The sequence below is a fragment of the Chrysochloris asiatica genome, unplaced genomic scaffold, assembly GCF_000296735.1.
Source record: "Chrysochloris asiatica unplaced genomic scaffold, ChrAsi1.0 scaffold00130, whole genome shotgun sequence".
Classification (NCBI taxonomy): Eukaryota; Metazoa; Chordata; class Mammalia; order Afrosoricida; family Chrysochloridae; genus Chrysochloris; species Chrysochloris asiatica.
Window position 1 is genome coordinate 2,733,606 of NW_006408648.1, and position 13,274 is coordinate 2,746,879.

Consider the following 13,274-nt stretch of genomic DNA (forward strand, 5'->3'; position numbering starts at 1 on the left):
TTCCCTGTACCCACTGAGATTGTTTCAGAGGTGGGCCTAGACTATGACATTCAGCTATGATGTTCTAATAAAAGGGTAACTGCTAGTCAGTCTCTTTCTTCCAAATGACACAGATGCATAGGGAACATTCCTGCCCTTTAGGGGACAGAAGTTTACAACACTCACCAAGCATTTTGTCTGCATACCCGGGAAGAGAAATATTAAGAAGCCTCAGAAATTTTTCTAAAATTAGTTGTCTGTGGTGTGGACCTGTAGGATCAGTACTGGACTGTGAACCACAAGGTTGAAAGTTCAAACCCACCAGCTGCACCGACTTGATGGCACTTAAAACAACAACGACCTATTACACCTCTACCACTTGTCTGTCAGTCTGTTGTACTGTCGTGGCATGTGTGTTGTTGGGATGCTTGAAGCTATTTCAAATACCAGTAGGGTTGCTCATGAAGGACAGACTTCAGTGAAGTCTCGGGACTAAGACAGACTGGGTAGAAAGCTCTGGCAATGCCCATCCATCCATAATTAGCTAATGAAAACTCTGTGGACTACCACAGAACACTATCAGAAGATGAGCCCCCTAGGACTGAAGACACTCAAAATGCTCAGTGGTCACAACAATGGACTCCAACATCCAACAGTACGGAAGATAGCCGAGATGGAGCAATGTGTCCTGTCGTGCATAGAGTCACCATGTTTGGAGTCAACTTAACGACAACAGCAGCCATTACATCAACAGTAGTAATAGATTTGTTTGCCCTCAATATTTGCAAACCTATAGTATCAGCTTAAGGAGCTCTGGTAGCGTAGTGGTTACGAATCGGGCTGCTAACCTCAAGGTAGGCAGTTTGAAACGACCAGCTGTTCCACAGGAGAAAGATGAGGCTTTCTGCTCCCATAAAGACTTGCAGCCTTGGAAACCCCGTGCAGGGTCGCTATGAGTCAGAACCGACTCCATGGTATTTAACAACAACAACAATATATTATCAGCTTACTCCTTCCAGCTGTGACTCACTTGTCTCCCCTCAACCAGGGGAGACTTCCTAGGCCAGGCTGGGAGTGTGTGGTAAATCCTTCCTATTTGAATAGACTTTGGGTCCTGGTCATGTTCAATCAGCCTCATGCTTCTGGGGCCCCCAGCAGGCATGTTCTGCCCAGGGCTACTCCAGGGGCTTCAGTGATGCCCTCAGTGCAAACACACAGCCCCCTCCAGCCTGGTTGCAGGGGCACTCTCCGCTCCCTGTCCCAGGCCTCTGCCCCACCTTCACAGTTCCCTGCTCAGAAAATTTAAAATATCTCCTGGTAACTTTTGCAGCATCCAGATATCAATAAGCTTATTTCCCTGCAACAACCTGAGACTGAGTGGGCTTCGTTATGGGCACATCCCCTTACCAAAGACCTTCTCTCTTTTTTAAGGGAGTATCACGAAGAGGGGAAGGAGATGAGTTTGAATGCAATCCCTTTCTCTTAGGAACTGTGTGACTTTGGCAAGTTACATAACTTTTCTGAGCCTCATTCCTTATATGTTTGTATATTCCTCACAAAGTTGTCAGGAATATACAAACATATACAAAGTGTCACATCTGGTATACAATGAGAGCTTGGCATATGTTAATTATCCTTTAACAACCTGTGTTGTGGATCTTGTCATGGAGATCTGAGGGACAGATGGGCAGGAGATGTCTCTGCCTTCATCACCATATCACTAACACTTGATTCCGGAAGGTCAATGTACCCTGGGGAATGCTGGAACTGACTAGTGCCAACACAAGGTGTTCCTGAGTGGTCAGTAGGTGGCGCTATTGTTCTCAAAAATCTTCATTTCCACAGTTAGCCACCAAGGCTCCAAATCCAACTCTATACTCTATATTCTCAGTGTCAGTTGATTCTTAACATTGCTGTGTTTCAATTTCCTTCTCTGTAAGATGCGGATAAAACACCACCACCCCACAGGGTTGCTATACAGATTGAGTTAATACAAGTAAAGTGCTTAGAAGAATGCCTGTTTATATGTTGTTGTTATGTGCCGTCGAGTCAATTCTGACCCATAGCGACCCTGAACAGGGTTTCCGAGGCTGTAAATCTTTACGGGAGCAGAAAGCCTCATCTTTCTCCCACGGAACAGCTGGTAGTTTCGAACTGCTGACCTTGCGGTTGGCAGCCCAATTTGTAACCACTACGCTATCAGAGCTCCTTTATATATAGCAAGTATTTAATGAAATTAGTGTTAGATTTTTTTTTTTTTTAAATTAAGAAACACTTGGGATGCTTGTTGAAAATACAGATACTTGACAAGCTCTTACCCTGGATTTTAAAAGTCTTGGGAGGGATCTGAGAACACAGATTTTAAATAAGTACCTCAGGTCATTCTTAAGGTGAGATAAGCTTGGGAAATACAAACTAGCTTATTCCATTTCTACTGCTTGGATGTCAGCTGGAAACTCACACTCTCTGAGAACCACTCTTGATTTCTCCATATGAAATGGTCTTTCCTACCCTGGGAAAGTGTCTCTGTACTTTCCGTATTAAGCCTGCCTTATTATAAAGTTATTTGCATACATGCCTGGGCAAGGCCTGTCTCATTTCTGGACCCTTACTAAAAGCAAACCAGTTGCTGTCTAATAGATTCCGTTTCACAGTGACCTCATGTGTGCACAGTAGAACTACTCCATGATGACTTCAGCCTGCCAGCAACTTTTTGGAAAAAGTTGCCAGATCTTTCTTCTGAGACGTATCTAGGTGGGTGTGAACTGCCAGCCTTTCAGTTGGTAGTCAAGCACTTAACTGTTTGTGCCATTCAGAACTCTTCTGGACTCTTAATTATAAACTAGCAATATGTGACACAAACTAGGTAATGTTTGCTTTAGAATGAAAAGTACTCTGAGAAAGCAAGTCACCACCATTTACAATGTCCTTAAGAACTCTTGAGGCATGAGAGGTACAAATCTGAGACTTGGAGCTGGTAACTGCTGCATTTCTAGCAATGACCTAGTCAGTCAATGTACTCAAATATAGTCAGTAGGTTTAGTAATTAGATTTTGAAAACTGTTCGGATGGTCTATTTTCTAGGATAGAAGGAGTTGTAAAAAAGAATTAGTGGTTCAGTAAGTTTCTCTTCAAAATGCTCAAGAATATGGCTAGAAGGGGTTGGTTTGAGAGAAAGAAGCCTCTACCCACACAGGTGGGAGAGTTCTGGGGTGAGACTGGACCAGAGTAAATGTGTACTTACTAAATTAACACTGAGTGAATATCCACTACCACCCAGGCTACCTAATCCTAAGGGATCAAATTGATCCCTGAAGTTCTAGACCTGCCCTCACTTGGCAGCCAGAAAGAAGGGTGTAGTAGGAGACTCGAGACCTCTACACCCAACTGGATCATCTCTGAGACTTTTGCCAACAGTAGAGAAACGTGAGGTTGGCCATGGATGACGCAGCCAGACCACACATCCACTCCAGTACTCAGCAACCACCATTATTTGAAAGGGCCCAAGCACTTCTTAAAAGACAAGCCCCTGCTCTAGGCCAGGGGCCGGAGGGGACCACTGTCCCAGAGCAATCAGAACTAGAAAGGCTGAAGACACACTCATTCTTATTTCTCACTCTATCTGTGGCAGGTGACCCTGAAATACATTTTCTGGAATACAGTTTTTTTTCTATCATCGGCCACCATGTTCTTCCTTTATTCTCAGTCTCTCCATCAAACAAAGACAATAGCAAATTGAATTCCTGAACAGCCACCTTGCCCTTCTCAACGGTTAAGTCTTAGAATGTTTCCACTGGAAAGGATGTATGGATCAAGTCTGAACCTGCTCCCTTCTTCTCTGGTTGGGTTCCTATCAAGGAGTAAGCTTTGTACCCCAAATGCAGGCTAATCCGCTGGCATCCATGTGTAGAAGACTCACTCCTGTCCATGGGGGAGGCGTGGGGAAAGGGATGAAAGCCAGGCCAGCTCAAGTCTTCTTAGTTTTTCTCCCTGCATTTTTCCATCTGGCTTGCCAACTCCCAATTCCAAGCTAAGTATGGTATTCTGCCCACTGGTGCTGCTGCCAGGCTGTACCCAGGCTGGGCTGCCTCATGCCCCCTCCCTGCCCGCTCTCACAAACTTGCTCAAGGTTGGATTTCTAAAGATAAGACATTTCTTCACATGTCCTCAGAAGCCCACACTGCCTGGACTGAGTAGCCTATTCTGGGATAAATGTGGACAACTGTAGCCCATAGGAGTACTGTGAGGGGTGTAATGAGTGAGGTCAGAGACTGAGAGGAATTGTTCCTGGAAGTGGGGAGGAACCTTTGAATTTAGGGCTGAGAGCAGAGTCTAAGAGATGAATTTCGATTTTCTAAGATCCTTTTACAGAAAGTCTTCTACAGTTCCCCAGAATTGGACAATTTTTGAGCCAGAAAAAGAGACTTGGGATTGTTGATTCCAATCCAAATACTTTTTCTTGTGGGTGGTGGTGGTAGTGTGCCGTGGAGTTGGCTCCGATTCATAGCGACACTGATTAGGGTTTCCGAGGCTGTAAATCTTTTATGGGAGCAGAAAACCTTATCCTTCTCCTGTGGAACAGCTAGTAGTTTTGAACTGCTGACCTTGGGGCAGGGATTAACAAATTAACAAACGCAAAATCACGGCTGAATAGCAGCAGACTGGAAATCCATGTTTGCTGAACACCAGTTAAGGTTTGTTCCACAACTCTTAATCAGATATTAAACTATTCTTAGGCAGAAAATGCTCATAAAGTAATTTCATGTGGAGAAAAAGACCAACATACAGAAAAAAAGGGTCAGTACATCACACCACCACCAATAGCTACCAGTTACAGATTGCTGTCTCTTCCACGTATTATTCTATTGAGTCCTACAGCATTCACAAGGTGGTTTCACTCTCCTCTTCTTATTGATCATAAAACTAAGGATCTGAGTAGCTGAGGAAATTTATTCTAGCTTACTAACCAATGAAGAGGCCAACTGGGGTCTAAAGTGAGATTTATCTGCTTCTAGTCTGTACTCTGGAGTCCTGGTGTGGCACTGTAGGTTAATGTGCCAGACTGCAAAGCCGGGTGAACTGCAAAGTTAGTGGTTCAAGCTCACCAACTACTCCTCAGAAACCCTATATAGGATCGCTATGGGTTGGAACTGACTCGATGGCACTTAACAGCAACAACAACAACAAGTCTGTTCTCTTACCCCTGTTGTCTTTCTAAAGAACAGGGAAAATCACCAAAATATTAATGGAGTAAGGGGCGAATCAAGGTTAAAACTCCATCCACATTCTTGATTGGGGATGTCTTACTGGCCTCCCCTTGGCTGGGAAAGAACCCCATGACATTTGACAGAGTCTTCTCTAAAGGACTGAGGTTCAGGATGAGCAAATTCAGGGATGCTGAAGGCAATTTTACAACAGCTCTGTAAATTTCATATGCACACGCTCCTGGGAAACAATCTTACAGATTGACACAAGCATGAGCGAAATGATGGGCACAAGAGGTTTCAGTCACGCTGGTTTCTATCAGAAAAGCACTGTTTATGTGGTTTATCCAGCCAATGACACGTGATGGGGCTGCGAGACTGTGCAAGTTCACCAACTACAGATACAGGACAGTTGCCAAGAAAACTGATGAATGAAAAAAGCCAAGTACAGAATTGTTGTTGTTATGAAGTGCCATCGAGTCAGTTCCAACCCATAGCGACCCTGTGTAGGGTTTACAAGGAGCAGTTGGTAAGCTTGAACCACCAGCCTTGCAGTTCAAACGGCTTCTCAGTCTGGCGCATTAACCCACAGCACCACACCAGGACTCCAAGTACAGAATAGTGAGGATGATAAGCTAGGTTTGTGTTAAAAGAATACAGGGAAAACCAATAAAACTGGTTATGTACGTTGAAGGATAAGTCAGGACACGGCGATGGGTGGGAATAAAACTTTTCATTGTGCATTTTCTTATAATTTTCAATGTGATTGAATCTTTTTTTTTTTTTTTAAGATACAAAAAGAAAGGCAAGTCTTGCAAAATATAGCCATTGGATAGGGAGGATGCCTGGCACAGAGACACCAGCATGTGTGTGTGTGTGTGTGTGTGTGCCAGCTCTTCGGGAGTCAGAAGTCGGAAGGGGACAAACCATGGGGGAGGAGCATGTGGAAACATGGCAGCAGGGGTCACATTCCTGGACTTCGGACCCCCTGGTCTGCTGCACAGAATCAAGAGGCTTCTCTATCTCCAAAACAACTAGGTCAGAAGGCCTCTGAATGGAACCAAGGAGTCCAGGGACAGCCTGCGGGAGATGAGGGTAAAGGGGTGCTAGGGTCATCAGGCTCTGCCTGTGGGTGCTCACTGGATGCTACAGTGCTCACACAGACCTGCTCTAATTGGTCAGCATCTGATCACCCGGGTCAGGAGGGTCTTGCATATCCCAGCCTTGCTGTTGGGGCAGAGGTGGTTGGGGCAGGACAGAGCCATGGGGTGGAAGAGAGTGGGTAGGGCTCCAGGTGGGAGTACAGGGCCACTCACATCTCCAGGACCATGACGATGTTGGCCTTCTCTTCGAAGGCATCCACACACTGGACCAGTTTGGGGTGGTGCAGGCAGTTCATGATGCCGATCTCCTGCCGGATGTTCTCTTTCTCTTTTGCTGAATATGCCTTGAAGAATTTCCCTGCCCAGATTTTTCCAGTTTTCTTTTCTACCAGTCGAAAAACCTGTCCAAATTTTCCACTACAAGTGAGAGAGAGAAGAGAGAAAAGTCAAAGTCAATCAATTTTTCCACTATATAGGGGTTGCCATGTGGGTGAGATCCAGTCTGCCTCTTTTTATAAATAAAGTTTTATTGGAACACAGCCATGCCCACTTGTTTGCACCTGTGGCTGCTTTTGTACTACAATGGCAGAATTGGATACCTGTGACAAAGACAGTATGGCCCACGAAGCCTAAAATATTTACTGTCTGGTCCTTTACAGAAAATAATTTGCTGACCCCTGTTCTAGACTCAGGAATCCTTCGGTGGCACAGACAGTTAAGTGCTGGGCTTCCATTGGAAAGGTTAATGTTTTGAATCTACACAGTAGCTCCTCAGAAGGAAGGTCTGGTGATCTGCTTCCCAAAAGTCAGCTGTGGAAAACGATACGAAGCACAGTTCTACCTTGACACACATGGGACTACCTTGATTTGGAATCTACTTAACTGCAATTAGTTTTGGATCAATGAAACACAGTTTAAACACTGAAAAACCAATTCTATCAGTTGTCAGGAGCACAGTGGCTCTGTAGAAAAATCACAGGACTTCTAGTCACAAGGTCAGCAGTTCAAACCCAGCAGTGCAGGAGAAAGATGAAGCTTTCTGCTCTCATAAAAATTTTCAGTCTTGGAAACCCTACACTGGGTGGTTATGAGTTGGACCTGACTCACAGCACCTAACAACAACATCACTTGCCATTCTCAGCCAGTGCCAGCCCCAACATCCCCACCCAAACACTGCCTGCTCTTGCTGTTCTTCTTAGGACTGGCATCTTCTCCTTGGGTTGAGGCCTCGATCTTGGTGGACGGACTTCTCTGTCTGCCCCTGCAGAGCATGACTGACCAGCCGCCTTCCTTCTACTGCCCTCTGAGTGCTGGTCCCCTGCGGGCAGCTGCAGGAAGGTTGGCTACCCACTTCTCGGGGACGGAAGCTGACATGCTTCTCTGTGGATACAGCTTACTCTGACGGGATACTTCTGTTACAGAGTGGTTCCGAGGGTTAGCTATGGGTCGGAACCGACTCGACTGCACTTAACAACAACAACAACAAGAATGGGATAGAGGCTTGGGGGACATGGACAGACTTGGGTGCTGCTGGAGGGGACAGCTTGGCTGTTGTAAGGGTTCAGGCTCACTGGAGTTCTCGACACCCCTAAGAAGTCCCAGTACATAGTAGAGACCAAGTGTACCAAGGGAACTGTTATGACCAGGCCGTGCCTCCCACGGACCCAGACTGAAGCACTAAAGTCAGCGAGAACTGCTAGACCAGACACCCTGGCCAGGCTCCACTGATCCCGTGTATCAAATGGAAGTCTCCGAAACACACTGGATCTGGACCCAGTCCTTGTGTGGAGACCCCAGTCTGTGAGTAGAACTGAGGCAGAGTGAGATCCTGAGAGAGCCCTAGTGAGAGACCCTTTCCTGAGTGCTGACCGGGTCAGTCCCTTCAGACTCTGCAGGAGTCTCAGCCTCAGAGGAGGCAGAACCCAAAACAGAGAGGAAGACAAGGGAGTCTCACTACCCTCACCCCGAGGCAGCTTCCCACTGCACTTACGATCCTAGTCTCTCCTCAATGTCGTAGAAGTCAGACACTTTCTGTTCCATATTGACTGTCACTGTCCGGTAATCCACCACAGGCTCCTTCTCATCTGCAGGGTAGGGTGTAGGGTGAGTGTGAGCCATTAGACTCCTGGGCTCAACCCCCTCCACCCTATGAGCCTGACCCAAGGACAGGGGGCCAGCACTCACCATCATCTGAAACCTCCACTTCATCCTTGGGCTCTGCGGGGAGACAAGGAAAGTAGAGAGGACACACGTGAGTAGTCCTGAAGGTCGCTGAGAGCAGAGCCAGGCTGGGCATCTTGCCAGGCCTTACCCGCTTTCCAGACACAAGACCACCAAGTTCCGCGTCTAGGTATCCCCATGGGGTCAGTCAGTCCTCACTGCACCTAGATGCAGACTGACGAGTACTGACCTCCTCACTGTAGCCATCACTACTCGACCCTCATTCCTTCCTCTCCAACCTCTTTCTCATATCTCTGCCTTCCGGAACCCAGACACAACCTCAACCAGCCCTTTCTCAAACGTCAGTAACTTAAGAGTTGTGTCAAGTGTCAAGCTGATTTCTCCATTTGTTAAACTTTTTTTTCCCCCTTTTTTAAAATGGAACTCGGGCAGCATACCATGACTCCTACCAGAACATATGGAAGGCCTGGTCTGTCTTTCTTTTGTGGAGCTTATAGTTTACTTGGAGAGATAAGAACATAGGCACTTGAGAGATCAATTATGAAGTGTTAACGATCACAGTACAAATCCAATACAAAATGGAGGAAAATACACAACATTGCTCAAGTCTAAAGAAATTGTTCTTAGAAGTGGTCCTGGAGTTGGGTCTTAAAGGAAATGATGGGACACAATGAGGAGGTGGGTGAAGGACCTGACAGATGTTTCTGAGGGGGACAAGGAGGGACATGATGTGTTGCAGGGATGAGTAGGTAAGAGTGGGGATGGGGATGAGGAGAGGGGGCACAACAGTGTATCTAGTAGAATATACTCACTTCAGAACTCCAGGATTTCTTTGCCCAAACAAAATATTAATCTGTCCCTAGACAATAGGACTACTATGGTTTCTTGGCCTTGGCTAAGTGCTTTTTCCTTTCTGTACCTCAGTTTCCTCATGTGTAAAAGACAGGAATTGTGCTAGATGATTTTTTGGGGCCCCTGGCAGCTCTAACCACAGTGTCTTGCAGTGTTCTTTGTGCACCTCAGTCATGATCTGAGTTGTATTCTAGCTGACAGATGGAATGAAGGAAGGTTTCCTGAGGAAACAGAACACAGCCTTAAGAGAAAGTACAAAGAAAGGAAAAGTTATTTGTGAAAGTGTATGTATAAGGCTGGGCGAAAGAGTGATTTGCTGAAGCTCCCAGGAGAAAAAAAAAGTCTCCTATAAGGGAGGAATGTGTTTGAATCTCCTCTGAGGGAAGAAAAGAGTGGAAGGGGCAGAGGTTCTTGGACACTGCCCAGCTGAGCTTTGCAATGGAGCATTTGTGAGGAGGGAAGAACAAAATTATTGAATGTCTAAACAAACAATCTGAGAAAAAGTAGCATGGTTCCTATGCAGGCTAAGTATTCCTTGCTGATCAAGAGTTTTGAGGGAATATATAATAAACATATGGCAAGGAACAAGGAGAGGCTATGATTTAGAGTTCTCAAAACTCTGCTGATTAAGTTCCGCAATATTAAAAAAAAAAAGGCTAACGTGAATGGCAATGGGAAGACTATTTCATCACAGAATGGAAACTGCTATGAAAACATGCAAAAGGATGAGACAGACAGGTCTTTTTGGTTCGAGTCTAACTGATGAAGTATTAGCGGTGGAATTTCACAGATACTGCCCTGACATGAGTCCAGCCAATCACTTTTTCTAGATGGCACATTCGAGAGTGAAAGGGGATACTGTCAAATTCATAGATGACAAAGATGTCCCTGATTGAGAGCTCACATAAGTCTTGGAACTGGTAACGGAGTCATGCATTCTGGGAAAATCTGAACATTAGCTTTTTGGGGTGATAAGCCCTAAGGTGTCTGGCTAAAACCTAGGAGAGGAACTGGAGACATGTAGACAGTTTCTCCATCTACTGCTCTGGCTAATACAGTGCTGCCATCGGGTACAATGGGCACTGGCTACAAACAGGTGTTATTACTCTGCTCTTGACAGAAACGTAGTTCATCTGCTCCTGGAGCTCTGGCTGTTGCCGTTTAGAAAATCACGGTGAAGTAGGAGGAGGCATAGAGGATCATTGAAAGGAAGGGCTGCTAGGGTAAGTAACAATCAAAGGAAGGTTAGGCAGCTTTCATTGGTGAAGAAGTCTAAAGCAAACAGGATTCAAACCCATTGCTATTGCGTCAGTTCCAACTCACAGTGACCTTCTAGGGAAGAGGAGAACTGACCCATAGACTTCCCAAGGCTGTAATATTTATGGAAGCAGACTGTTAAAATCTTTCTACTGGTGGGTTCAAACTGCAAACCTTCTGGTTAGCAGTTTTAGTGCTTAGCTGTCGAACCACCAGGGTCCCTTAAAGCAAACATGATATAAAATAAAATGACCCAGTTGACAAGGATGAGATTGGGGTTATGGACGTTTCATCAACCCAGGGATATAATAACGTGAAAAAGCCATCTAATGTTCTACCTTACATACAGGAGCAACTATAAGCAAATAGCTCTCAAATATTAAGAGGTGTGGTGGTGGTGGTGGTGGTGATGTGCTGTGGAGTCGGTTTTGACTCATAGTGACCCTGCAAGTTTCCAAGGCTGTAAATCTTTACGGGAGCAGAAAGCCTCATCTTTCTCCCATGGAACAGCTGGTAGTTTCGAATCGCTGACCTTGAGGTTAGCAGCCTGACTCATAACCACTACGCTACCAGAACTCTTTCTATAAAGAGGTTTGTTGTTTGTTGTTAAGTGCCCTCAAGTTGGTTCAGACCCATAGTGACCCTGTATAGGATTTCCGAGGAGCAGCTGGTGAGCTTGAACTGCCAACCTTGCAGTTCAAATGGCTTTACAGTCTGGCACATTAACCCACAGCGCCACACCAGGACTTCAGATTAAGAGGTTGTTGTTGTTAAGTACCGTGGAGTCGGTTCCAACTCATAGTGACCCTACACAGGGTTTCCAAGGCTGTAAATCTTTATGGGAGCAGACCGCCTAGCTTTCTCCTGCATAACCACTGGTAGTTTCGAACTGCTGACTTTGAGGTTAGCAGCCCGATTCGTAACCACTACGCTACCAGAGCTCCCTTGTAGTATAAGAATAAGTAGGTTTAGGTTGTTGTTACGTGTGGTAGAGTCCTTTCTGACTCATAGCGACCCTGTATAGAGTTTACAAGGAGTGGCTGGTGAGTTTGAACCACGGACCGTGCAGTTCAAATTTACCTTGTGGTCCAGAGCTTGATAACTACAGAGCCACACTCCTGGCTTAGGTTAGTTATAAGAACATATGTTTAGATAAGATCAATAATGATATTTCAAACAGGGTATTAAGAGAATACCTTAAAGAATCAGATCAATTCATCACTTGAATTGAGCTACTTGTCATTGGACTAGATCTTAGAGACTAAATAATAACAACATTGAGTATCAGGGAGGTCTGTTTGTCTGGATCCGTGGATCTGACATGCTGAGTCATCGCTATCATTTTGTTTCTGGCTGCATTTTCCAGCTGTGATGTGGGAGCTAGAGTGTCTGATTAGCTGGGTGAGAGAGAAAAGAGAAGGCAGGTTTTTTTTGGCCTGGCATCTTCAGGAGGAACCATTGTCTTTTCCTAGTGAAGGAGCCGCAGTGCTTAGAGCCCGGGAAATGCTTTCCAATGGGCCAGCACCATGAGGCATTGTCTAGCTAGCCTTGAAGAGGGCATCAAGTTCTAGCACTGGTCAACTGCCATGCTCACTCAACCTAGTTAGTGAAGATGAAGACTGGCTATCTCCTCTCCTTCCTGATTCCTTGGGTATGGAGGAACTCTCCAATTCTTGAAGCAATAATGAGAAATGTCCTCACCTTCCCATTGAGGAAAGAGCTGAAATTGCAATTGTTAGGACTGCTCAGCTCATGTTTATATATAAGGAATTTTGGTGTGGCACTGTAGGATAAACAAAGTTGGTTTAAACCACAAGGTCAGCGGTTCAAACCCACCAGCTGCTCCTTGGAAATCCTATACAGGGGTCTCTATGAGTCGGAACTGACTCAACAGCACTTAACAACAGTATATTCAGAAAGAGCGATAAGTGGAAGAACTGTTTCGGAGATTGTTCTAAGATCATTTTGGAAACAGATGGTATTGTGTTTGAGCTGGGGCCTCCTGGGAAGTCAGAGAACTGTCCTTTTCCACAGTGAGGGCTGCTGCACTCCTGGTGGGCACTAGAGGGCATCCCAGCCCTGAAGAAAGCCTCTAAGGCCAGGGCTGTGTGTGATTTTGCAGGTTCTGGTCTGCATCTGCATCTGTAACTATCCTGGAGGTTGCAAGAAAACTCCAACTCCACAAGAAGCCTCAATCACAGCTGTTTTGTTAACAGCTCTGTAACTAGAACAAATTAGGCTCAGTAACAGGGATGGAGTGGATTTCAGAGTTAAAGTAGGATAAAGGTGGGAGTGGAGTTCAAGTTACAGCTCAGGCAAGCCCTGGCTAGGATGGGAGAGAGCATGGTCTCATCAGGGTGGTGGTTAGTGTTTACTTAGGCTTAGGAAAACTGGGAGGGAGCTGTAGGTCAGCCTCGATCATCTCAGCGGTGGCTCTGGTAATAAGGAGGCTGAGGAGTTGGATGAGGATCCTCCACTGTGTCTATCCCCTGTGCCCACCAATCACCCCAAACCCACCAGGAGCTTGAGATTCAATGGGTCGATAAATGTAGAGTAAATGGTAGAATATGGATAAAATGGAGAAATCAGGATGAAGTAGAAAAGATGGTGATGGTGAAGGTTATTCAACATTGGCGGGGCTTTGTTTTGCACTGGACGGTTAATTGGCACTGCCTTTTTGGCGACCCTCTGACCCTCC

General features: G+C 45.6%; 1 protein-coding gene across 5 annotated transcripts in view; it reads right to left on the bottom strand.

The window, feature by feature from the left end:
• The window catches only part of MYLK (myosin light chain kinase), a 318,431-nt gene that overhangs the window by 25,609 nt on the left and 279,548 nt on the right, over positions 1 to 13,274 (bottom strand). For all 5 annotated transcript variants that reach the window (XM_006869368.1, XM_006869367.1, XM_006869366.1 and 2 more), the window contains 3 exons: positions 8,471 to 8,503; positions 8,277 to 8,370; positions 6,500 to 6,703 (listed from right to left, as the gene is read on the bottom strand). In XM_006869368.1, the coding sequence (XP_006869430.1) occupies positions 6,500 to 6,703; positions 8,277 to 8,370; positions 8,471 to 8,503 (331 nt within the window). The remainder of the gene's footprint in view (positions 1 to 6,499; positions 6,704 to 8,276; positions 8,371 to 8,470; positions 8,504 to 13,274) is intronic.